This window comes from Telmatherina bonti (assembly GCF_933228915.1).
Source record: "Telmatherina bonti genome assembly, chromosome: 17".
NCBI classification, from domain to species: Eukaryota; Metazoa; Chordata; class Actinopteri; order Atheriniformes; family Telmatherinidae; genus Telmatherina; species Telmatherina bonti.
The window spans coordinates 1,312,141-1,339,231 of NC_136615.1; the positions used below are offsets into that span (position 1 = coordinate 1,312,141).

Consider the following 27,091-nt stretch of genomic DNA (forward strand, 5'->3'; position numbering starts at 1 on the left):
GACTCGGACTCAGACCCGGACTCGGACCCAGACTCGGACTCGGACCCAGACTCGGACCCAGACTCACACTCGGACCCAGCCTCAGACCCAGACCTGGACTCGGACCCAGACTCAGACCCAGACTCGGACCCAGCCTCAGACCCAGACCTGGACTCGGACCCAGACTCAGACCCAGCCTCGGACCCAGCCTCAGACCCAGACCCGGACTCGGACCCAGACTCAGACCCAGACTCGGACCCAGCCTCGGACCCAGACCTGGACTCGGACCCAGACCTGGACTCGGACCCAGCCTCGGACCCAGCCTCGGACCCATACTCAGACCCAGACTCAGACCCAGACTCGGACCTGGACTCGGACCCAGACCTGGACTCGGACCCAGCCTCGGACCCAGACTCGGACCCGGACCCGGACTCGGACCCAGACTCGGACCCAGACCCGGACCCAGACCCGGACTCGGACCCAGACCCAGACTCGGACCCAGACCCAGACTCGGACCCAGCCTCGGACCCAGACTCAGACTCGGACCCAGACCCGGACTCGGACCCAGACCCAGACTCGGACCCAGACCCAGCCTCGGACCCAGACTCAGACCCAGACCTGGACTCGGACCCAGACTCAGACCCAGACTCGGACCCAGCCTCGGACCCAGACTCAGACCCAGACCCAGCCTCGGACCCAGACTCAGACCCAGACCTGGACTCGGACCCAGACTCAGACCCAGACTCGGACCCAGCCTCGGACCCAGACCCAGCCTCGGACCCAGCCTCGGACCCAGACCTGGACTCAGACCCAGACCCAGACTCGGACCCAGACCCAGACTCGGACCCAGACCCAGCCTCGGACCCAGACCTGGACTCAGACCCAGACCCAGACTCGGACCCAGACCCAGACTCGGACCCAGACCCAGCCTCGGACCCAGCCTCGGACCCAGACTCAGACTCGGACCCAGCCTCGGACCCAGACTCAGACTCGGACCCAGCCTCGGACCCAGACCTGGACTCAGACCCAGCCTCGGACCCAGACTCAGACTCGGACCCAGACCTGGACTCAGACCCAGACCCAGACTCGGACCCAGACCCAGCCTCGGACTCGGACCCAGACCCGATCAGAGTGTAGAAGAACTTTATTGATCAGTTTAAATTATGTGCTTCAGTTAAAATGTTTTACAGCAATAACTTACAGTTTACAGTGTTACTCGTTTCCACAGCGACGGAGCAGGAAGTTCCAGGTTCTGGTACTGGTACCAGACCCCGAAACTGGTTCAGAACCAGAGTCCATTAGAAGAACTAAGAAGCTACAGAAACATAATCATCATCATCATGTCGTCATCACATCGTTATGGGGGGGGGGGGGGGGGGGGTCCATGCAGGGGGCGGAGCTAAGCGCTAGAGATCATTAGTGGTATAAAAAAGTTTTTCAGGTGGGAGGAGACAATTAGGCAGCAGGTATAAGGGGGCGGATCCTCCTGCTTCAGACGGAGGTCACAATGTAGGATCCGCGCTCACCGCCGTCTCCGGCCTTCGGCTCCCGTTTCTTGGTGACGGGCGTTGGAATAAGCGAAGGTCGTGTGGGCGTGGTGGACGTGCTGGTGGCGGTCGGCGTGGGAGCAGAGGCGACGTCGGCGCCACTCTTCCTCGGGCTGGGCGTGTAGTTGAAGGGGCTGACGCGGGCCGCCACCGTGCCGCTGCGCTGCTGGCCACGGCGTTCAGCCGGCTTGTCGTCGAGGCTCTCGCAGCTCCGCTGGAGGTTCAGGTTGGAGGACAAGGAAGACGAGGAAGACAGGATCTTGGAAGGAGCCGGGGGGTCGATTATGGGCGGGGCATTTGGCGAGCGAGCGGAACAGGAAGAAGGTGAGCGCGGGTTGTTGACGGGACAGTCCTCTAACCGGACCCAGACGTCTTCCGATCGGCCAGCGGTCAAGTCTCCGCTCTTAGCCTTCCGCCATGTTCCCTTCGACCTGACGGCGCCATCCTCCTCGCCCCGCCCCTTCTCGCTGGACTCCGAAGACGCCGACAGAACGGAGGAGGAGCTTCCTGTCCTCTTCCAGGTGCCGACGCGCGGCAGAGACGTGGAGTGCTTCCCGCCTCCCGACGCTGCGCCGCCGCTGTTCTCCCTCTTCCAGGTGCCCGTGCGGCTCAGGCGTGATGACGTCACGTCTTGTGTGCGAGATGGGCTCTCGGAGTGGGAGCGGTTGACGTCCTGTTTCCGTGGCGGCAGCGGCATGTCGGGGCTGGACGGAGACTCCAGCGCCGCGGCCGCTGCTGAGGAAGACTCCTCCAGCTTCCTCTTTAGTGTCGGACTCGGAGCCTCTTTGATGAAGGTTGACTGGCGGACGAGTGCCGGCTTCTCAGGCTCCGCCCTCACCCTCTCAGACTCCGCCCTTGTCTTCTTGGTGCCGACCCTGGAGGTGGACTCACTCCTTGGCAAGCCGTCGGTCTTCGGTGGTGCGGCGGGTTTGGTGGCTCGGGAGACGGACGACGACGTGCTTCCTGGCGATGCCGTGCGCGGCAGCTGCGACGCCTTCCCTCCTCTCTGACCGACCGCTGTCACAGAGCGAGAGGGGGTGGAGTCACGGGAAGAAGCAGCGCCCCTGTCGGTACCGTCGTTAGCACCTGGTGGTTTGGCCATGGCAGTGGCTTTAGGTTTGCTCCGCCCCCTGGCAGCAGGCTCCGCCCTTGGCTTCCCAGTGATCAGGCTGCGGTACACCTTCTTCCCACCCCTGACTGCCTTCGCCTCCTCCTCCTCTTCCTCCTCCTCCTTGACGTCCAGAGTGCTGCGCTCGCCGGGCTTCAGGATGCGGGCACCACGTTTCGCCTCCTCCCTCTCTTGCTCCTCCTCCTCCTCTGCGTTGCAATTGGCTGAGGGCATGTGGAAGGGAGAGCCCACAGACTTCAGGGACAGGACGGAGTCGGAGTCTGAAGATGGCTGGCGTGACAGTGATGAGGCGGCAGCGTTCAGGCTGCTGACGATGGAGTTGGCGCCCTCCTGGATGGCCTTCCAGTCAAATGACTCGGAGTCGGGGGAGGTGGGGCTTCGCGGAACCTCTGAAGGCTCCTCGGTGTCCGGGACGACATCCTCGGCTGTTGGGACAGGAAGAAGGGTGGTAATGGCGGCGGGGGCTGGCAGCGAGGTGGCTTTCTTCTTCTTCTTAGGCATGGCAGAGCTGATACACTCCTGGAGGAGGTCGTCCTCCGAGTCGATGCTCAGTGAGCTGAGCGATGAGTTCCTGGAGAAGCAGACGGGCGTGTCCTCCACGTGAAACGCTTTGGGGGCGTAGCCGCTCGCTGCAGGAGGCCGGGACTTCGGCTCCATCTGGAGGAAGATGAGGAGCGACACGAGGTTACGACAGAGGCAAAACTTTGATCCTACTAATTTCCACAAGGAGTCACATTAGCATCTAATGCTAACACTACAGATTCACTTTAACAGCTAACCATAAGACAAAGGTTCTAGGAGCTAACGCTGAGCTAGCATGCTATCACATTAGCTAATACCGCTATGACAACAGGCTCTAACATTTGGAGCTAATGCTAAGATAGCATGCTATCACATTAGCTAATACCGCTATGACAACAGGCTCTAACATTTGGAGCTAATGCTAAGATAGCATGCTATCACATTAGCTAATAACGCTACGACGACAGGCTCAAACTTTAGGAGCTAATGTTAAAATAGCATGCTATCACATTAGCTAATAACGCTAAGACGACAGGCTGTAACATTAGGAGCTAACGCTAACATAACATGCTATCACATTAGCACGATTGGCAGTTTTGACAGTGTCTTTATGTTCTAGACTTTAATGTCGATGACGAATACGGGGAAGAGAAACTTTGGGAACCACTAACGGTACCACAACTTGTTCTGCATATGTACTTTCCCTCGTTTGAAACAACTTCCGGATACTTTGTTTTACTTTTTGATGAATTAATGAACACATGAAATTTATTACCGTATTTTCACGACCATAAAAGTCTTAGATTTTCTTCAAAATGTGCGGCGCGCCCTATAGTGCAGTGCGCCCTTTGTGTGCGTGTTGTTGTTGTCGTTGTAATCGGATGTAGTAGAGAACACCGTGAGAACGTTAAAGGGTGAAGCGAGGGCGTTGATCGCATATAAAAGAACAGGTGTGTGCGTTATGCAGAACACCTTTTTCTAACAACTCTGAAAATGGAAAAAAGACACGCTTATGAAGCACAGTTTAAACTGAAGGCCATCAACTACGCCAAGCAACATGGAAATCGAGCAGCCGAGAGAGAATTTAAGATTAATGAATCGATGGTTCGCAAGTGGAGGAAGATGGAAAACGAGCTCCGACAGGTAAAGAAGACGCAGCTGAGTTTCCGTGGACATAAGGCGAGCTGGCCCGAGTTGGAGGACAGACGCTTGGGCTAACGTGTCTGCTGGCGCTGTTGTCTGCAATTTCGCAAAAGCCGGCATCATTTCCGAGGAGCCGCACGGCACGGAAAGTGACTCTTACAGTGAAGAAAGTGAACTGCGCATGTTTGCTGGAGATTTAGCGCAGCTGTTCAATTCAGAAACAGAGGATGAGGACTTTGATGGGTTTGACTGATGATGATTACTGGTAAAAAAAAATGTGAGTACCAAACTCAGTTTTGGTCCCGCTCTATTTTTAAAAAGGCACACTTGTATGCTTGTTTTATCCGTGTTTTACCATGCCCGCGCCTATTGATGATTGATGGATGAATAAAAAATGTTAATACTTTGTAATCAATACTTAAATAAAGCACAACCAAACTCAGTTTTGCTCCCGCTCTATTTTTAAAAAGGCATACTTTTATGCTTGTGTGCATTGAGAATGTTAAAGGGGGAAGTGTGGATTGTACCGGTATATAAAACCCGCGCCCTATGGTCAGGTGCGCCTTATGTATGTGTGAAATACAGAAAGGGCGCACATAACTGAGACTGCGCCTTTTAGTACGGTGCGCCTTATGGTCGTGGAAATACGGTATTTTAAAACGGACTTAATCTCTGAATTTGAGCGTTTTAGGTTGATTGAGCGATTGATTTGGATTTTCCTGGTTCCCACTTTGATTAGTCATCAACGATTAGAACCCTGATAGCTGTTCCTCTGTTCCCATTCTGGTTATTCTCAGTGTGTTTGAGGCGATTTGATGATTCCCAGATGAAATATTTAGTTTTATTTAATGTCGGCTTGTTGTCATTCAAGCGTCTCTTCAGATCTGGAAGTTCTGTCTGCTCCAGGAGGAGCTGTACGGTTCTGGCGTAGAACCCAGATATCTGGTTCTGATGGAGAACCCAGACTGGACGGTTCTGGCGTAGAACCCAGACTGGACGGTTCTGGCGTAGAACCCAGATATCTGGTTCTGATGGAGAACCCAGACTGGACGGTTCTGGGGGAGAACCCAGACTGGACGGTTCTGGCGTAGAACCCAGATATCTGGTTCTGATGGAGAACCCAGACTGGACGGTTCTGGCGTAGAACCCAGATATCTGGTTCTGATGGAGAACCCAGACTGGACGGTTCTGGCGTAGAACCCAGATATCTGGTTCTGGTGGAGAACCCAGACTGGACGGTTCTGGCGTAGAACCCAGATATCTGGTTCTGGTGGAGAACCCAGACTGGACGGTTCTGGCGTAGAACCCAGATATCTGGTTCTGGTGGAGAACCCAGACTGGACGGTTCTGGCGTAGAACCCAGATATCTGGTTCTGGTGGAGAACCCAGACTGGACGGTTCTGGCGTAGAACCCAGATATCTGGTTCTGATGGAGAACCCAGACTGGACGGTTCTGGCGTAGAACCCAGATATCTGGTTCTGATGGAGAACCCAGACTGGACGGTTCTGGCGTAGAACCCAGATATCTGGTTCTGATGGAGAACCCAGACTGGACGGTTCTGGCGTAGAACCCAGACTGGACGGTTCTGGCGTAGAACCCAGATATCTGGTTCTGATGGAGAACCCAGACTGGACGGTTCTGGCGTAGAACCCAGATATCTGGTTCTGGTGGAGAACCCAGACTGGACGGTTCTGGCGGAGAACCCAGATATCTGGTTCTGGTGGAGAACCCAGACTGGACGGTTCTGGCGGAGAACCCAGATATCTGGTTCTGGTGGAGAACCCAGACTGGACGGTTCTGGTGGAGAACCCAGACTGGACGGTTCTGGTGGAGAACCCAGACTGGACGGTTCTGATGGAGAACCCAGACTGGACGGTTCTGATGGAGAACCCAGACTGGACGGTTCTGGCGTAGAACCCAGATATCCGGTTCTGATGGAGAACCCAGACTGGACGGTTCTGATGGAGAACCCAGACTGGACGGTTCTGGGGGAGAACCCAGACTGGACGGTTCTGGCATAGAACCCAGATATCTGGTTCTGATGGAGAACCCAGACTGGACGGTTCTGATGGAGAACCCAGACTGGACGGTTCTGATGGAGAACCCAGACTGGACGGTTCTGGCGTAGAACCCAGATATCCGGTTCTGATGGAGAACCCAGACTGGACGGTTCTGATGGAGAACCCAGACTGGACGGTTCTGATGGAGAACCCAGACTGGACGGTTCTGGGGGAGAACCCAGACTGGACGGTTCTGGGGGAGAACCCAGACTGGACGGTTCTGGCATAGAACCCAGATATCTGGTTCTGATGGAGAACCCAGACTGGACGGTTCTGGGGGAGAACCCAGACTGGACGGTTCTGGGGGAGAACCCACCGCCCACTCACCTCGGCGGTGTTTGGCGTGGTGGCTTTGGCGCCACCTTGTTCCGGCGGCGGAGCGAACTCCTTGTTGTTGTTCTCCTGGTCAATGTCGCTCAGCGAGCTCAGCGAAGGGTTCCTGGAGAAGCAGACGGGCGTGTCTTCGATGGCGAACTTCTGCTTCTCGTCCGTGGTCGTCTGATTTGTGGCGGGTTTGGTTCTGGGTAAGATGGCGGCCATCTGCTGCTTCCTCTTCTTGCCATCATCTTCTCTGGCCTTCCTGTCCTCTGCGTCTTTCTCACCGCCATCGTCCTCATCAAAGTCCAGCGAGCTCAGCGAGTCGTTGCGCGAGAAGCAGCATGGCGTCCCCTCGATGGGCGTGTAGTGGCGTGGGGAATCAAAGGCAAACCCGGGTTTTGCTTTTGTAATTGTTGCTGTGGCGACGGCGTACGCCGTCCGCTGAGGCATCGGTTTCACAGGCGAAGTCGGCTTCTTGTTCTGCTGTTGCGGGCCGAGGGGGGGCGGTGCCAGCGGAGGGTCGGGTGCAGGGAGACGGTCGCCATTTGCGACAGCCCTGATCGGCTTCTTTGGTTTGGCTTTGGGCATGGCGGCATTGATGCACTCAGCGAGGATGTCGTCACCGTTCTCGCCCTCGGGGAACCCGGCCCGCCTCCTCAGGGCCGAGGTGGGCGGAGCTGCGTGCACGAGGGCGGCCTCCTCGTTGGGCGGCGACTCAATGGTGAGGTCGCTGAGCGAGGTGGTGGTGGAGAAGTTGAGCGGTGTTCCTTCTACACAGTAAACTTTTGGCACCTCCTCCACCGGTGGCGGCGGCATGTCCTTCTTGGCCTGGCGGCCCTGTGGTGGGAGGAGCTTGTAAACAGGAAGCTGGCTGGGTTTCCGTGGCGCTGGCGGCTTTTTTGGCTTCTGTGAGGACTTGGGCATCGCCATGTTGATGCACGCCTCCAGAATCTTGTTGTCGTCGTCATCCGACTCATCCAGGACGGGCTTGGCTGACTCCTCCTTCCTCTCCACGCTGCCGCCATCTCGCTCCTCTTCCTTCCTCATCTCGGTGGCGATGTAGGGCTCGTCCAGACTGAGCGCGCTCAGACTAGAAGCGCAGGAGAAGCCGTGCGGCGTGCTCTCCGTGGCGAAGAGCAGCAGTCTGTCCATGCCACTCTCCTCCCCCTTCTTAGTTTGCTTTTCCTGCTTGGCGGTGTGGGCGGACGGCGGCGTCTTGGCACGGCTTGGCGGCATGGTCTGGCCCGGGCTGTCAGGGAGGTCACTCGGGCTGACCACGCCGCTCGGCACGCCGCTGCACGGCTCGCTGGAGCGCACAGAGCTGGCGATGGAGGAGGTGGAGAAGCTGTCCAGGGAGCTGACGGAGGTGCAGCGACTGAACATCAGCGGCGTCTCCTGCGCGTACGGCGGCTCTGGCGGGCTCTTCGGGGTGCGGGCGCCCGATGATGACGTCATGTGGTGGTGATGATGGTGATGATGGGAGTGACCATGGTGGTGGTGGTGATGTCCTCGCCGTCCCCGTGTGGACGGAGCAGCAGCCGTCTGACTCTCCGCCTCCTTCTGCGGCCGCTGTTCCTGCTGCTCGTGAGCATCTTTCTCGCTAACAGGAAGTGTCGGGTAATCGTTGCCGCCGCCGCTCACGCTCTTCCTCTTCCGAGTCACGACATCACCGTCCTCATCGTCCTCTGAAGACAGCGACGACAGCGAGCTGCCTCTGGAGAAGCAGATTGGAGTGTCCTCCACGCAGTACGTCTGCGTCGACTCCTGGTGGTTCTTGGTGGGTGGGGCTAAGGGGCGGAGTTTGTTTGAGGAGGCAGGAGGTGGGGCCAGTGTGGGAGGCGGGGTCTCCTCTGACTTGAACAGCGGTTTACGGGAACCGTCGCCTCCAAACTTCAAGCTGTAGTCAATCGGCTGCTCGGGCACGGAGTCGCCGCTGTAGCTAGATGTTGCAGTAGCGGCGCCGTAGCGTGGGGGCGGGACCGGCGGCATGCGGCCGGTGCTCGGCTCCACGGCTTCGGTCCTCCGCAGCCTGGCGTCCTGCTCGGCGTCGTCATCGCTCTCCATGCCACCGCGGTGACTGGGACTCTGGCGTCCGGAGTTCAGCTGCTCGTCAGAGTACTTCAGGCTGTAGTTGATGGGCGTGTCCAGCTCGGCGCTGTCGTCGTCCGCCATGTGGTTGGCGCTGCGGATCTTGTGGGCCAGGTCGGCCGGGTACTTCCTGTAGACGCAGCACTTGTTGGCTCCGCTCTCGTCGGACGAGTAGAAAGGCTCGGAGGAGGGCTTGGTCTTTCCGCGGTTGCCATAGCCGTCAGCGCTCGTCACGCTGTTGAGGCTGTCGCTGGACGCCCGCACGCTGGGCGGGAACACCGAGCGGCCGTACGCCGCCTCATCGCCTGCCCTCTTCAACCCGTCTCCGTTCTTGGGGCTGGACAGGACCGGCGTGTTGGTGTAGGAGCGTGAGGCGCTGGCCATGCCGCCACCATTGCAGCCCCGCCCCTTCCTGTGTGCTGCCTTTGGGCTCAGGTTATCAATGTTGTCGAAGGTCTCTGACAGCTGCTGGGCGTCCAGCTCCTCAAACAGCGCCTTCTGTTTGCGTGCATGCAGCGAGGGGGCGCCGGCGCCTGGCGACACCACGCTGGTGTCTTTGTAGCGAGCCGGACGGTTGGCCATCAGGTTGCGCAGGGCGGCAGCGCTGCCCATGGCAATCATCTTGTGGCGGGAATGGATGAGGTTGCGCAGCATGCCGACGGCGCCCAGCTCCCACAGGGCCTCTTGGTCTTTGGCGTCCCTGGCGGACAGGTTCCAGAGCGTCCCGCAGGCGTTGGACACGATGGTGAGACTGTGAGACTTCAGGTGCTGCAGCAAAGTCGGCAGGCAGCCATGCTCACGCAGGATCTGCCTGCAAGACATCACAAAGGGAAAAATTCACAACTGCTCCACACAGGTGAACCTTCCGGCCCTTCACGGCGGTTACCTGTGGGCCTCGTTGGTGGCGATGAGGCTGGACACATTCCGAAGGATCCCACCGCCGCTCTCGATGATGGCGAGCGTGTTTGTGTGGCTCCGGTGGGTCAGCGTTCCAACCAGGAACGCCAGAGCTCCGTCCACGGCGCAGATGTCCGCCTTGTTCTCCGTGCAGTGCGCCGACAGGTTCCAGAGCGCGCTCAGTACGGACTTCAGGGTTGACTCCTGCACATGCGAGAAATGGCTGACTGAGCGCGCTCAGTTCAGACTTGGAGAAAACGCACTAAATGGTGGAGTTACCTTTTGCACCTCGAGCGCGCAGCCCATCAGCGCACGTACGCTGCCAACCTCACGCAGCGTCTTCTTGCTGTTGACGTCAGCACGCCACGAGAGGTTCCTCAGGACGCTGGCGATCACCTGGAACAACACAGTTGTCTATCACCTAACGTCCGGACACTGCGAATCAGCATGTTGCCATGGTAACGGCTAAACTCACCTGCTGCAGATCTTCGCTCTCGGACGTGAGCTGCGCCACCATCGCCCTCATGCAGCCCTTCATGGAGCACAGCGTGGCCTGATGGGAAACAAAACAAACCAATGGAAGACATCATAAAGGTGAGATCATCGCCTGAGACGGTTGCCTGGACACGTTCAGCCCCCCCCCCCAACGCATCCCCCTCCTCACCTTATTGGCTACGTCTCCAAAGGTGAGGTTGGTGAGTGCCATGCCAGCGTAGCGGCGCAGAGTGACGCTGTAATGGTCGCTGCTGAGCCCAAACATCTCACAGTCCACCTGCAGGAGCTCCGCCACCGCCTGCAGACCTCCTGAGGACACAACCAGTCAGATAAGGTCAGAACCGGGCCAAGACAACAGGAACCAGTCACAACTAAAGGAACCAGTCAGACCTACAGGAACCAGTCAGACCTACAGGAACCAGTCAGACCTACAGGAACCAGTCAGAACTAAAGGAACCAGTCAGAACTACAGGAACCAGTCAGACCTAAAGGAACCAGTCAGACCTACAGGAACCAGTCAGACCTACAGGAACCAGTCGGAACCAAAGTAACCAGTCAGACCTACAGGAACCAGTCAGACCTAAAGGAACCAGTAAGAACTAAAGGAACCAGTCACAACTAAAGGAACCAGTCAGACCTACAGGAACCAGTCAGACCTACAGGAACCAGTCAGACCTACAGGAACCAGTCAGAGCTACAGGAAACAGTCGGAACTAAAGGAACCAGTCAGAACTAAAGGAACCAGTCAGAACTACAGGAACCAGTCAGAACTAAAGGAACCAGTCAGACCTACAGGAACCAGTCGGAACCAAAGTAACCAGTCAGACCTACAGGAACCAGTCAGACCTAAAGGAACCAGTAAGAACTAAAGGAACCAGTCACAACTAAAGGAACCAGTCAGACCTACAGGAACCAGTCAGACCTACAGGAACCAGTCAGACCTACAGGAACCAGTCAGAGCTACAGGAAACAGTCGGAACTAAAGGAACCAGTCGGAACTACAGGAACCAGTCGGAACTACAGGAACCAGTCGGAACTAAAGGAACCAGTCACAACTAAAGGAACCAGTCACAACTAAAGGAACCAGTCAGACCTACAGGAACCAGTCAGACCTAAAGGAACCAGTCAGAGCTACAGGAACCAGTCAGAACTAAAGGAACCAGTCGGAACTACAGGAACCAGTCGGAACTAAACGAACCAGTCGGAACTAAACGAACCAGTCAGACCTACATGAACCAGTCAGACCAACAGGAACCAGTCACAACTAAAGGAACCAGTAAGACCTAAATGAACCAGTCAGACCTAAAGGAACCAGTCGGACCTACAGGAAACAGTCACAACTAAAGGAACCAGTCAGAACCAAAGGAACCAGTCAGACCTACAGGAACCAGTCAGACCTACAGGAACCAGTCACAACTAAAGGAACCAGTCAGAACTAAAGGAACCAGTCGGTACTATAGGAACCAGTCGGAACTACAGGAACCATTCAGAGCTACAGGAACCAGTCAGAGCTACAGGAACCAGTCGGAACTACAGGAACCAGTCACAACTAAAGGAACCAGTCAGACCTACAGGAACCAGTCAGACCTACAAGAACCAGTCAGACCTACAGGAACCAGTCAGAACTAAAGGAACCAGTCAGACCTACAGGAACCAGTCAGAACTACCGGAACCAGTCAGACCTAAAGGAACCAGTCAGACCTAAAGGAACCAGTCAGACCTACAGGAACCAGTCACAACTAAAGGAACCAGTCAGACCTACAGGAACCAGTCAGACCTACAGGAACCAGTCAGACCCAAAGGAACCAATCAGACCTAAAGGAACCAGTCAGAACTAAAGGAACCAGTCAGAACTACAGGAACCAGTCAGAACTAAAGTAACCAGTCAGAACTAAAGGAACCAGTCAGAGCTACAGGAACCAGTCAGAGCTACAGGAACAAGTCAGAGCTACAGGAACAAGTCGGAACTACAGGAACCAGTCAGAACTAAAGGAACCAGTCGGAACTACAGGAACCAGTCAGACCTACAGGAACCAGTCGGAACTAAAGGAACCAGTCGGAACTACAGGAACCAGTCGGAACTAAAGGAACCAGTCAGACCTACAGGAACCAGTCGGAACTAAAGGAACCAGTCAGACCTACAGGAACCAGTCAGAACTAAAGGAACCAGTCAGACCTACAGGAACCAGTCAGACCTACAGGAACCAGTCAGACCTACAGGAACCAGTCAGACCTACAGGAACCAGTCAGACCTAAAGGAACCAGTCAGACCTAAAGGAACCAGTCAGACCTACAGGAACCAGTCAGACCTACAGGAACCAGTCAGAACTAAAGGAACCAGTCAGACCTAAAGAAACCAGTAAGAACTAAAGGAACCAGTCACAACTAAAGGAACCAGTCAGACCTACAGGAACCAGTCAGACCTACAGGAACCAGTCAGACCTACAGGAACCAGTCGGAGCTACAGGAACCAGTCGGAACTAAAGGAACCAGTCGGAACTACAGGAACCAGTCGGAACTACAGGAACCAGTCGGAACTAAAGGAACCAGTCACAACTAAAGGAACCAGTCACAACTAAAGGAACCAGTCACAACTAAAGGAACCAGTCAGACCTACAGGAACCAGTCAGAGCTACAGGAACCAGTCAGAACTAAAGGAACCAGTCGGAACTACAGGAACCAGTCGGAACTACAGGAACCAGTCGGAACTACAGGAACCAGTCGGAACTAAACGAACCAGTCGGAACTAAACGAACCAGTCAGACCTACATGAACCAGTCAGACCAACAGGAACCAGTCACAACTAAAGGAACCAGTAAGACCTAAATGAACCAGTCAGACCTAAAGGAACCAATCGGACCTACAGGAACCAGTCACAACTAAAGGAACCAGTCAGAACCAAAGGAACCAGTCAGACCTACAGGAACCAGTCAGACCTACAGGAACCAGTCACAACTAAAGGAACCAGTCAGAACTAAAGGAACCAGTCGGTACTACAGGAACCAGTCGGAACTACAGGAACCATTCAGAGCTACAGGAACCAGTCAGAGCTACAGGAACCAGTCAGAGCTACAGGAACCAGTCGGAACTACAGGAACCAGTCGGAACTACAGGAACCAGTCGGAACTACAGGAACCAGTCACAACTAAAGGAACCAGTCACAACTAAAGGAACCAGTCAGACCTAAAGGAACCAGTCAGACCTACAAGAACCAGTCAGACCTACAGGAACCAGTCAGAACTAAAGGAACCAGTCAGAACTAAAGGAACCAGTCAGAACTAAAGGAACCAGTCAGAACTACAGGAACCAGTCAGACCTACAGGAACCAGTCACAACTAAAGGAACCAGTCAGACCTACAGGAACCAGTCAGACCTAATGGAACCAGTCGGAACTAAAGGAACCAGTCAGACCTACAGGAACCAGTCAGAACTACAGGAACGAGTCAGACCTACAGGAACCAGTCGGAACTAAAGGAACCAGTCAGAGCTACAGGAACCAGTCAGAACTACAGGAACCAGTCGGAACTAAAGAAACCAGTCAGACCTACAGGAACCAGTCGGAACTAAAGGAACCAGTCAGACCTACAGGAACCAGTCGGAACTAAAGGAACCAGTCAGACCTACAGGAACCAGTCAGAACTACAGGAACCAGTCGGAACTAAAGAAACCAGTCAGACCTACAGGAACCAGTCGGAACTAAAGGAACCAGTCAGACCTACAGGAACCAGTCGGAACTAAAGGAACCAGTCAGACCTACAGGAACCAGTCACAACTAAAGGAATCAGTCACAACTAAAGGAACCAGTCAAGACCTACAGGAACCAGTCAGAACTAAATGAACCAGTCAGACCTACAGGAACCAGTCAGACCTACAGGAACCAGTCGGAACTAAAGGAACCAGTCAGACCTACAGGAACCAATCATACCTAAAGCAACAAGTCAGAACTAAAGGAACCAGTCAGAACTACAGGAACCAGTCAGAACTAAAGGAACCAGTCAGACCTACAGGAACCAGTCAGACCTAAAGGAACCAGTCAGACCTAAAGGAACCAGTCAGACCTACAGGAACCAGTCACAACTAAAGGAACCAGTTAGACCTACAGGAACCAGTCAGACCTACAGGAACCAGTCAGACCTACAGGAACCAGTCAGACCTACAGGAACCAGTCAGAACTAAAGGAACCAGTCAGAACTAAAGGAACCAGTCAGAGCTACAGGAACCAGTCAGAGCTACAGGAACCAGTCAGAGCTACAGGAACCAGTCGGAACTACAGGAACCAGTCGGAACTAAAGGAACCAGTCGGAACTACAGGAACGAGTCAGACCTACAGGAACCAGTCGGAACTATAGGAACCAGTCGGAACTAAAGGAACCAGTCGGAACTACAGGAACCAGTCGGAACTAAAGGAACCAGTCAGACCTACAGGAACCAGTCGGAACTAAAGGAACCAGTCAGACCTACAGGAACCAGACAGAACTACAAGAACCAGTCAGACCTACAGGAACCAGTCAGACCTAAAGGAACCAGTCAGACCTAAAGGAACCAGTCAGACCTAAAGGAACCAGTCAGACCTACAGGAACAAGTCAGAACTAAAGGAACAAGTCAGAACTAAAGGAACCAGTCAGAACTACAGGAACCAGTCAGACCTACAGGAACCAGTCAGACCTAAAGGAACCAGTAAGAACTAAAGGAACCAGTCACAACTACAGGAACCAGTCACAACTAAAGGAACCAGTCACAACTAAAGGAACCAGTCAGACCTACAGGAACCAGTCAGACCTACAGGAACCAGTCAGAGCTACAGGAACCAGTCAGAACTAAAGGAACCAGTCGGAACTACAGGAACCAGTCGGAACTACAGGAACCAGTCGGAACTAAAGGAACCAGTCAGACCTACATGAACCAGTCAGACCAACAGGAACCAGTCACAACTAAAGGAACCAGTAAGACCTAAAGGAACCAGTCAGACCTAAAGGAACCAGTCGGACCTACAGGAACCAGTCACAACTAAAGGAACCAGTCAGAACAAAAGGAACCAGTCAGACCTACAGGAACCAGTCAGACCTACAGGAACCAGTCACAACTAAAGGAACCAGTCAGACCTACAGGAACCAGTCACAACTAAAGGAACCAGTCAGAACAAAAGGAACCAGTCGGTACTACAGGAACCAGTCGGAACTACAGGAACCATTCAGAGCTACAGGAACCATTCAGAGCTACAGGAACCATTCGGAACTACAGGAACCAGTCGGAACTACAGGAACCAGTCGGAACTACAGGAACCAGTCACAACTAAAGGAACCAGTCAGACCTACAAGAACCAGTCAGACCTACAGGAACCAGTCAGAACTACAGGAACCAGTCAGACCTACAGGAACCAGTCAGAACTAAAGGAACCAGTCAGAACTACAGGAACCAGTCAGACCTACAGGAACCAGTCACAACTAAAGGAACCAGTCAGACCTACAGGAACCAGTCAGACCTACAGGAACCAGTCGGAACTAAAGGAACCAGTCAGACCTACAGGAACCAGTCAGAACTACAGGAACCAGTCGGAACTAAAGGAACCAGTCAGACCTACAGGAACCAGTCAGACCTACAGGAACCAGTCAGAACTACAGGAACCAGTCAGACCTACAGGAACCAGTCAGACCTACAGGAACCAGTCAGAACTACAGGAACCAGTCAGACCTACAGGAACCAGTCGGAACTAAAGGAACCAGTCAGAGCTACAGGAACCAGTCAGAACTACAGGAACCAGTCGGAACTAAAGAAACCAGTCAGACCTACAGGAACCAGTCAGACCTACAGGAACCAGTCAGACCTACAGGAACCAGTCGGAACTAAAGGAACCAGTCAGACCTAAAGGAACCAGTCGGAACTACAGGAACCAGTCACAACTACAGGAACCAGTCAGAACTACAGGAACCAGTCAGAACTACAGGAACCAGTCAGACCTACAGGAACCAGTCAGACCTACAGGAACCAGTCAGAGCAACAGGAACCAGTCAGAGCTACAGGAACCAGTCAGAACTAAAGGAACCAGTCGGAACTACAGGAACCAGTCACAACTAAAGGAACCAGTCACAACTAAAGGAACCAGTCAGACCTACAGGAACCAGTCAGACCTACAGGAACCAGTCGGAACTACAGAAACCAGTCACAACTAAAGGAACCAGTCACAACTAAAGGAACCAGTCAGACCTACAGGAACCAGTCAGACCTACAGGAACCAGTCAAAACTACAGGAACCAGTCAGACCTACAGGAACCAGTCAGACCTACAGGAACCAGACAGAACCAAAGGAACCAGTCAGAACCAAAGGAACCAGTCAGAACTACATGAACCAGTCAGACCTACAGGAACCAGTCACAACTAAAGGAACCAGTCAGACCTAAAGGAACCAGTCAGACCTACAGGAACCAGTCAGAACTAAAGGAACCAGTCAGAACTAAAGGAACCAGTCAGACCTACAGGAACCAGTCAGACCTACAGGAACCAGTCAGAACTAAAGGAACCAGTCAGACCTAAAGGAACCGGTCAGACCTACAGGAACCAGTCACAACTAAAGTAACCAGTCAGAACTAAAGGAACCAATCGGAACTACGGTAACCAGTCGGAACTACAGGAACCAGTCAGAACTAAAGGGACCAGTCAGAACTAAAGGGACCAGTCACAACTATAGGAACCAGTCAGAACTAAAGGAACCAGTCAGACCTACAGGAACCAGTCAGACCTACACGAACCAGTCAGACCTACAGGAACCAGTCGGAACTAAAGGAACCAGTCGGAACTACAGGAACCAGTCGGAACTACAGGAACCAGTCGGAACTACAGGAACCAGTCAGAACTAAAGGAACCACTCGGAACTACAGGAACCAGTCGGAACTACAGGAACCAGTCAGAACTAAAGGAACCAGTCAGACCTACAGGAACCAGTCAGAGCTACAGGAACCAGTCAGAGCTACAGGAACCAGTCAGAACTAAAGGAACCAGTCGGAAATACAGGAACCAGTCAGACCTACAGGAACCAGTAAGAACTAAAGGAACCAGTCAGACCTACAGGAACCAGTCAGACCTAAAGGAACCAGTCGGAACTAAAAGAACCAGTCAGACCTACAGGAACCAGTCAGACCTACAGGAACCAGTCACAACTAAAGGAACCAGTCACAACTAAAGGAACCAGTCAGACCTACAGGAACCAGTCAGACCTACAGGAACCAGTCAGACCTAAAGGAACCAGTCAGAACTAAAGGAACCAGTCAGAACTAAAGGAACCAGTCAGAACCAAAGGAACCAGTCACAACTAAAGGAACCAGTCACAACTAAAGAAACCAGTCAGAGCTACAGGAACCAGTCGGAGCTACAGGAACCAGTCGGAACTACAGGAACCAGTCGGAACTACAGGAACCAGTCAGAACTAAAGGAACCAGTCGGAACTACAGGAACCAGTCACAACTAAAGGAATCAGTCACAACTAAAGGAACCAGTCAGACCTAAAAGGAACCAGTCAGACCTACAGGAACCGGTCAGACCTACAGGAACCAGTCGGAACTACAGTAACCAGTCAGAACTAAAGGAACCAGTCAGACCTACAGGAACCAGTCAGACCTACAGGAACCAGTCAGACCTACAGGAACCAGTCAGACCTACAGGAACCAGTCAGAACTAAAGGAACCAGTCAGAACTAAAGGAACCAGTCAGAACTACAGGAACCAGTCAGACCTAAAGGAACCAGTCAGACCTACAGGAACCAGTCAGACCTACAGGAACCAGTCGGAAATAAAGGAACAAGTCAGACCTACAGGAACCAGTCGGAACTAAAGGAACCAGTCGGAACTAAAGGAACCAGTCAGACCTACAGGAACCAGTCAGACCTACAGGAACCAGTCAGACCTACAGGAACCAGTCAGAACTACAGGAACCAGTCAGAACTAAAGGAACCAGTCAGACCTACAGGAACCAGTCGGAACCAAAGTAACCAGTCAGACCTACAGGAACCAGTCGGGACTAAAGGAACCAGTCGGAACTAAAGGAAGCAGTCGGAACTAAAGGAATCAGTCAGACCTACAGGAACCAGTCAGACCTACAAGAACCAGTCAGAGATACAGGAACCAGTCAGACCTACAGGAACCAGTCAGAACTAAAGGAACCAGTCAGACCTACAGGAACCAGTCAGACCTACAGGAACCAGTCACAACTAAAGGAACCAGTCAGACCTAAAGGAACCGGTCAGACCTACAGGAACCAGTCACAACTAAAGTAACCAGTCAGAACTACAGGAACCAGTCGGAACTAAAGGAACCAGTCACAACTAGAGGAACCAGTCAGAACTAAAGGAACCAGTCAGACCTAAATAAACCAGTCAGACCTACAGGAACCAGTCGGAACTAAAGGAACCAGTCGGAACTAAAGGAACCAGTCGGAACTACAGGAACCAGTCGGAACTACAGGAACCAGTCGGAATTACAGGAACCAGTCAGAACTAAAGGAACCAGTCAGAGCTACAGGAACCAGTCAGAGCTACAGGAACCAGTCAGAACTAAAGGAACCAGTCAGAACTACAGGAACCAGTCAGAACTACAGGAACCAGTAAGAACTACAGGAACCAGTCAGACCTAAAGGAACCAGTCAGAACTACAGGAACCAGTCACAACTAAAGGAACCAGTCAAAACTAAAGAAACCAGTCAGAGCTACAGGAACCAGTCGGAGCTACAGGAACCAGTCAGAACTACAGGAACCAGTCAGAACTAAAGGAACCAGTCGGAACTACAGGAACCAGTCACAACTAAAGGAATCAGTCACAACTAAAGGAACCAGTCAGACCTACAGGAACCAGTCAGACCTACAGGAACCAGTCAGACCTACAAGAACGAGTCAGACCTACAGGAACCAGTCAGACCTACAGGAACCAGTCAGAACTAAAGGAACCAGTCAGAACTAAAGGAACCAGTCAGAACTACAGGAACCAGTCAGACCTAAAGGAACCAGTCAGACCTACAGGAACCAGTCAGACCTACAGGAACCAGTCGGAAATAAAGGAACAAGTCAGACCTACAGGAACCAGTCGGAACTAAAGGAACCAGTCGGAACTAAAGGAACCAGTCAGACCTACAGGAACCAGTCGGGACTAAAGGAACCAGTCGGAACTAAAGGAACCAGTGGGAACTAAAGGAACCAGTCAGACCTACAGGAACCAGTCAGACCTACAAGAACCAGTCAGAGATACAGGAACCAGTCGGAACCAAAGGAACCAGTCAGACCTACAGGAACCAGTCAGACCTAAAGGAACCAGTCAGAACTAAAGGAACGAGTCGGAAATAAAGGAAGCAGTCAGAACTACAGGAACCAGTCAGACCTACAGGAACCAGTCAGACCTACAGGAACCAGTCACAACTAAAGGAACCAGTCAGAACAAAAGGAACCAGTCAGAACTAAAGGAACCAGTTAGACCTACAGGAACCAGTCAGAACTAAAGAAACCAGTCAGACCTAAAGGAACCAGTCGGAACTAAAGGAACCAGTCAGACCTACAGGAACCAGTCAGACCTACAGGAACCAGTCAGACCTGAAGGAACCAGTCAGACCTAAAGGAACCAATCAGACCTAATGGAACCAGTCAGAACTAAAGGAACCAGTCAGAACTAAAGAAACCAGTCAGACCTACAGGAACCAGTCAGACCTACAGGAACCAGTCAGACCTAAAGGAACCAGTAAGAACTAAAGAAACCAGTCAGAACTACAGGAACCAGTCACAACTAAAGGAACCAGTCACAACTAAAGGAACCAGTCAGACCTACAGCAACCACTCAGACCTACAGGAACCAGTCAGAGCTACAGGAACCAGTCAGAGCAACAGGAAGCAGTCAGAGCTACAGGAACCAGTCAGAACTAAAGGAACCAGTCGGAACTACAGGAACCAGTCGGAACTACAGGAACCAGTAAGACCTAAAGGAACCAGTCAGACCTAAAGGAACCAGTCACAACTAAAGGAACCAGTCAGACCTACAGGAACCAGTCAGACCTACAGGAACCAGTCAGAACTACAGGAACCAGTCAGAACTAAAGGAACCAGTCGGAACTACAGGAACCAGTCACAACTAAAGGAACCAGTCACAACTAAAGGAACCAGTCAGACCTACAGAAACCAGTCAGACCTACAGGAACCAGACAAACCTACAGGAACCAGTCACAACTAAAGGAACCAGTTAGACCTACAGGAACCAGTCACAACTAAAGGAACCAGTCAGACCTACAGGAACCAGTCAGAGCTACAGGAACCAGTCGGAACTACAGGAAGCAGTCAGAACTGAAGGAACCAGTCAGAACTACAGGAACCAGTCAGACCTACAGGAACCAGTCACAACTAAAGGAACCAGTCAGACCTACAGGAACCAGTCAGACCTACAGGAACCAGTCGGAACTAAAGGAACCAGTCAGAGCTACAGGAACCAGTCGGAACTACAGGAAGCAGTCAGAACTAAAGGAACCAGTCAGAACTACAGGAACCAGTCGGTACTACAGGAACCAGTCAGACCTACAGGAACCAGTCAGACCTACAGGAACCAGTCGGAACTACAGGAACCAGTCACAACTAAAGGAACCAGTCACAACTAAAGGAACCAGTCACAACTAAAGGAACCAGTCACAACTAAAGGAACCAGTCAAACCTACAGGAACCAGTCAGAACTAAAGGAACCAGTCACAACTAAAGGAACCAGTCAGAGCTACAGGAACCAGTCACAACTAAAGGAACCAGTCAGACCTACAGGAACCAGTCGGAACTAAAGGAACCAGTCAGAACTACAGGAACCAGTCAGAACCAAAGGAACCAGTCAGACCTACAGGAACCAGTCGGAACTAAAGGAACCATTCAGAACTACAGGAACCAGTCGGAACTAAAGGAACCAGTCAGACCTACAGGAACCAGTCAGAGCTACAGGATCCAGTCGGAACTACAGGAACCAGTCAGAACTAAACGAACCAGTCGGAATTACAGGAACCAGTCACAACTAAAGGAATCAGTCAAAACTAAAGGAACCAGTCAGACCTACAGGAACCAGTCAGACCTACAGGAACCAGTCAGACCTACAAGAACCAGTCAGACCTACAGGAACCAGTCAGAACTAAAGGAACCAGTCAGACCTACAGGAACCAGTCAGACCTAAAGGAACCAGTCAAACCTACAGGAACCAGTCACAACTAAAGGAACCTGTTAGACCTACAGGAACCAGTCAGACCTACAGGAATCAGTCAGACCTACAGGAACCAGTCAGAACTAAAGGAACCAGTCACAACTAAAGGAACCAGTCACAACTACAGGAACCAGTCACAACTAAAGGAACCAGTCACAACTAAAGGAACCAGTCAGAGCTATAGGAACCAGTCGGAGCTACAGGAACCAGTCGGAACTACAGGAACCAGTCGGAACTACAGGAACCAGTCGGAACTACAGGAACCAGTCGGAACTACAGGAACCAGTCGGAACTAAAGGAACCAGTCGGAACTACAGGAACTAGTCACAACTAAAGGAATCAGTCACAACTAAAGGAACCAGTCAGACCTACAGGAACCGGTCAGACCTACAGGAACCGGTCAGACCTACAGGAACCGGTCACAACTAAAGGAACCAGTCAGAACTACAGGAACCAGTCACAACTAAAGGAACCAGTCACAACTAAATGAACCAGTCAGAGCTACAGGAACCAGTCAGAGCTACAGGAACCAGTCGGAACTACAGGAACCAGTCGGAACTACAGGAACCAGTCAGAACTAAAGGAACCAGTCGGAACTACAGGAACCAGTCACAACTAAAGGAATCAGTCACAACTAAAGGAACCAGTCAGACCTAAAAGGAACCAGTCAGACCTACAGGAACCGGTCAGACTTACAGGAACCAGTCGGAACTACAGTAACCAGTCAGAACTAAAGGAACCAGTCAGACCTACAGGAACCAGTCAGACCTACAGGAACCAGTCAGACCTACAGGAACCAGTCAGACCTACAAGAACGAGTCAGACCTACAGGAACCAGTCAGAACTAAAGGAACCAGTCAGAACTAAAGGAACCAGTCAGAACTAAAGGAACCAGTCAGAACTACAGGAACCAGTCAGACCTAAAGGAACCAGTCAGACCTACAGGAACCAGTCAGACCTACAGGAACCAGTCGGAAATAAAGGAACAAGTCAGACCTACAGGAACCAGTCGGAACTAAAGGAACCAGTCGGAACTAAAGGAACCAGTCAGACCTACAGGAACCAGTCAGACCTACAGGAACCAGTCAGACCTACAGGAACCAGTCAGAACTACAGGAACCAGTCAGAACTAAAGGAACCAGTCAGACCTACAGGAACCAGTCGGAACCAAAGTAACCAGTCAGACCTACAGGAACCAGTCGGGACTAAAGGAACCAGTCGGAACTAAAGGAACCAGTCGGAACTAAAGGAATCAGTCAGACCTACAGGAACCAGTCAGACCTACAAGAACCAGTCAGAGATACAGGAACCAGTCAGACCTACAGGAACCAGTCAGAACTAAAGGAACCAGTCAGACCTACAGGAACCAGTCAGACCTACAGGAACCAGTCACAACTCAAGGAACCAGTCAGACCTAAAGGAACCGGTCAGACCTACAGGAACCAGTCACAACTAAAGTAACCAGTCAGAACTACAGGAACCAGTCGGAACTATAGGAACCAGTCACAACTATAGGAACCAGTCAGAACTAAAGGAACCAGTCAGACCTAAATAAACCAGTCAGACCTACAGGAACCAGTCGGAACTAAAGGAACCAGTCGGAACTAAAGGAACCAGTCGGAACTACAGGAACCAGTCGGAACTACAGGAACCAGTCGGAATTACAGGAACCAGTCAGAACTAAAAGAACCAGTCAGAGCTACAGGAACCAGTCAGAGCTACAGGAACCAGTCAGAGCTACAGGAACCAGTCAGAACTAAAGGAACCAGTCAGAACTACAGGAACCAGTCAGAACTACAGGAACCAGTAAGAACTACAGGAACCAGTAAGAACTACAGGAACCAGTCAGAACTAAAGGAACCAGTCAGAACTACAGGAACCAGTCACAACTAAAGGAACCAGTCAAAACTAAAGAAACCAGTCAAAACTAAAGAAACCAGTCAGAGCTACAGGAACCAGTCGGAGCTACAGGAACCAGTCAGAACTACAGGAACCAGTCAGAACTAAAGGAACCAGTCGGAACTACAGGAACCAGTCACAACTAAAGGAACCACTCGGAACTACAGGAACCAGTCGGAACTACAGGAACCAGTCAGAACTAAAGGAACCAGTCAGACCTACAGGAACCAGTCAGAGCTACAGGAACCAGTCAGAGCTACAGGAACCAGTCAGAACTACAGGAACCAGTCGGAAATACTGGAACCAGTCAGACCTACAGGAACCAGTAAGAACTAAAGGAACCAGTCAGACCTACAGGAACCAGTCAGACCTAAAGGAACCAGTCGGAACTAAAAGAACCAGTCAGACCTACAGGAACCAGTCAGACCTACAGGAACCAGTCACAACTAAAGGAACCAGTCACAACTAAAGGAACCAGTCAGACCTACAGGAACCAGTCAGACCTAAAAGGAACCAGTCAGACCTACAGGAACCGGTCAGACCTACAGGAACCAGTCGGAACTACAGTAACCAGTCAGAACTAAAGGAACCAGTCAGACCTACAGGAACCAGTCAGACCTACAGGAACCAGTCAGACCTACAGGAACCAGTCAGAACTAAAGGAACCAGTCAGAACTAAAGGAACCAGTCAGAACTACAGGAACCAGTCAGACCTAAAGGAACCAGTCAGACCTACAGGAACCAGTCAGACCTACAGGAACCAGTCGGAAATAAAGGAACAAGTCAGACCTACAGGAACCAGTCGGAACTAAAGGAACCAGTCGGAACTAAAGGAACCAGTCAGACCTACAGGAACCAGTCAGACCTACAGGAACCAGTCAGACCTACAGGAACCAGTCAGAACTACAGGAACCAGTCAGAACTAAAGGAACCAGTCAGACCTACAGGAACCAGTCGGAACCAAAGTAACCAGTCAGACCTACAGGAACCAGTCGGGACTAAAGGAACCAGTCGGAACTAAAGGAACCAGTCGGAACTAAAGGAATCAGTCAGACCTACAGGAACCAGTCAGACCTACAAGAACCAGTCAGAGATACAGGAACCAGTCAGACCTACAGGAACCAGTCAGAACTAAAGGAACCAGTCAGACCTACAGGAACCAGTCAGACCTACAGGAACCAGTCACAACTAAAGGAACCAGTCAGACCTAAAGGAACCGGTCAGACCTACAGGAACCAGTCACAACTAAAGTAACCAGTCAGAACTACAGGAACCAGTCGGAACTAAAGGAACCAGTCACAACTAGAGGAACCAGTCAGAACTAAAGGAACCAGTCAGACCTAAATAAACCAGTCAGACCTACAGGAACCAGTCGGAACTAAAGGAACCAGTCGGAACTAAAGGAACCAGTCGGAACTACAGGAACCAGTCGGAACTACAGGAACCAGTCGGAATTACAGGAACCAGTCAGAACTAAAGGAACCAGTCAGAGCTACAGGAACCAGTCAGAGCTACAGGAACCAGTCAGAGCTACAGGAACCAGTCAGAACTAAAGGAACCAGTCAGAACTACAGGAACCAGTCAGAACTAAAGGAACCAGTCAGAACTACAGGAACCAGTAAGAACTACAGGAACCAGTCAGACCTAAAGGAACCAGTCAGAACTAAAGGAACCAGTCAGAACTACAGGAACCAGTCACAACTAAAGGAACCAGTCAAAACTAAAGAAACCAGTCAGAGCTACAGGAACCAGTCGGAGCTACAGGAACCAGTCAGAACTACAGGAACCAGTCAGAACTAAAGGAACCAGTCGGAACTACAGGAACCAGTCACAACTAAAGGAATCAGTCACAACTAAAGGAACCAGTCAGACCTACAGGAACCAGTCAGACCTACAGGAACCAGTCAGACCTACAAGAACGAGTCAGACCTACAGGAACCAGTCAGACCTACAGGAACCAGTCAGAACTAAAGGAACCAGTCAGAACTAAAGGAACCAGTCAGAACTACAGGAACCAGTCAGACCTAAAGGAACCAGTCAGACCTACAGGAACCAGTCAGACCTACAGGAACCAGTCGGAAATAAAGGAACAAGTCAGACCTACAGGAACCAGTCGGAACTAAAGGAACCAGTCGGAACTAAAGGAACCAGTCAGACCTACAGGAACCAGTCGGGACTAAAGGAACCAGTCGGAACTAAAGGAACCAGTGGGAACTAAAGGAACCAGTCAGACCTACAGGAACCAGTCAGACCTACAAGAACCAGTCAGAGATACAGGAACCAGTCGGAACCAAAGGAACCAGTCAGACCTACAGGAACCAGTCAGACCTAAAGGAACCAGTCAGAACTAAAGGAACGAGTCGGAAATAAAGGAAGCAGTCAGAACTACAGGAACCAGTCAGACCTACAGGAACCAGTCAGACCTACAGGAACCAGTCACAACTAAAGGAACCAGTCAGAACAAAAGGAACCAGTCAGAACTAAAGGAACCAGTTAGACCTACAGGAACCAGTCAGAACTAAAGAAACCAGTCAGACCTAAAGGAACCAGTCGGAACTAAAGGAACCAGTCAGACCTACAGGAACCAGTCAGACCTACAGGAACCAGTCAGACCTGAAGGAACCAGTCAGACCTAAAGGAACCAATCAGACCTAATGGAACCAGTCAGAACTAAAGGAACCAGTCAGAACTAAAGAAACCAGTCAGACCTACAGGAACCAGTCAGACCTAAAGGAACCAGTAAGAACTAAAGAAACCAGTCAGAACTACAGGAACCAGTCACAACTAAAGGAACCAGTCACAACTAAAGGAACCAGTCAGACCTACAGCAACCACTCAGACCTACAGGAACCAGTCAGAGCTACAGGAACCAGTCAGAGCAACAGGAAGCAGTCAGAGCTACAGGAACCAGTCAGAACTAAAGGAACCAGTCGGAACTACAGGAACCAGTCGGAACTACAGGAACCAGTAAGACCTAAAGGAACCAGTCAGACCTAAAGGAACCAGTCGGAACTAAAGGAACCAGTCAGAACTACAGGAACCAGTCACAACTAAAGGAACCAGTCAGACCTACAGGAACCAGTCAGACCTACAGGAACCAGTCAGAACTACAGGAACCAGTCAGAACTAAAGGAACCAGTCGGAACTACAGGAACCAGTCACAACTAAAGGAACCAGTCACAACTAAAGGAACCAGTCAGACCTACAGAAACCAGTCAGACCTACAGGAACCAGACAAACCTACAGGAACCAGTCACAACTAAAGGAACCAGTTAGACCTACAGGAACCAGTCACAACTAAAGGAACCAGTCAGACCTACAGGAACCAGTCAGACCTAAAGGAACCAGTCAGACCTACAGGAACCAGTCAGAACTAAAGGAACCAGTCAGAGCTACAGGAACCAGTCAGAGCTACAGGAACCAGTCAGAGCTACAGGAACCAGTCGGAACTACAGGAAGCAGTCAGAACTGAAGGAACCAGTCAGAACTACAGGAACCAGTCAGACCTACAGGAACCAGTCACAACTAAAGGAACCAGTCAGACCTACAGGAACCAGTCAGACCTACAGGAACCAGTCGGAACTAAAGGAACCAGTCAGAGCTACAGGAACCAGTCGGAACTACAGGAAGCAGTCAGAACTAAAGGAACCAGTCAAAACTACAGGAACCAGTCGGTACTACAGGAACCAGTCAGACCTACAGGAACCAGTCAGACCTACAGGAACCAGTCGGAACTACAGGAACCAGTCACAACTAAAGGAACCAGTCACAACTAAAGGAACCAGTCACAACTAAAGGAACCAGTCACAACTAAAGG

General features: G+C 51.8%; 1 protein-coding gene across 1 annotated transcript in view; it reads right to left on the reverse strand.

Annotated features, from left to right (window-relative positions):
- Positions 1-1,201: 1,201 nt before the first annotated feature.
- Positions 1,202-27,091, reverse strand: part of apc (APC regulator of WNT signaling pathway) — a 144,102-nt gene continuing 118,212 nt past the window's right edge. Inside the window, exons 13-18 of the mRNA XM_079256877.1 lie at positions 10,349-10,488; positions 10,160-10,237; positions 9,964-10,080; positions 9,674-9,888; positions 6,709-9,598; positions 1,202-3,312 (exon numbers count right to left, since the gene is read on the reverse strand). Of these exons, the coding sequence (XP_079113003.1) occupies positions 1,471-3,312; positions 6,709-9,598; positions 9,674-9,888; positions 9,964-10,080; positions 10,160-10,237; positions 10,349-10,488 (5,282 nt within the window). The 3' untranslated portion in view covers positions 1,202-1,470. The remainder of the gene's footprint in view (positions 3,313-6,708; positions 9,599-9,673; positions 9,889-9,963; positions 10,081-10,159; positions 10,238-10,348; positions 10,489-27,091) is intronic.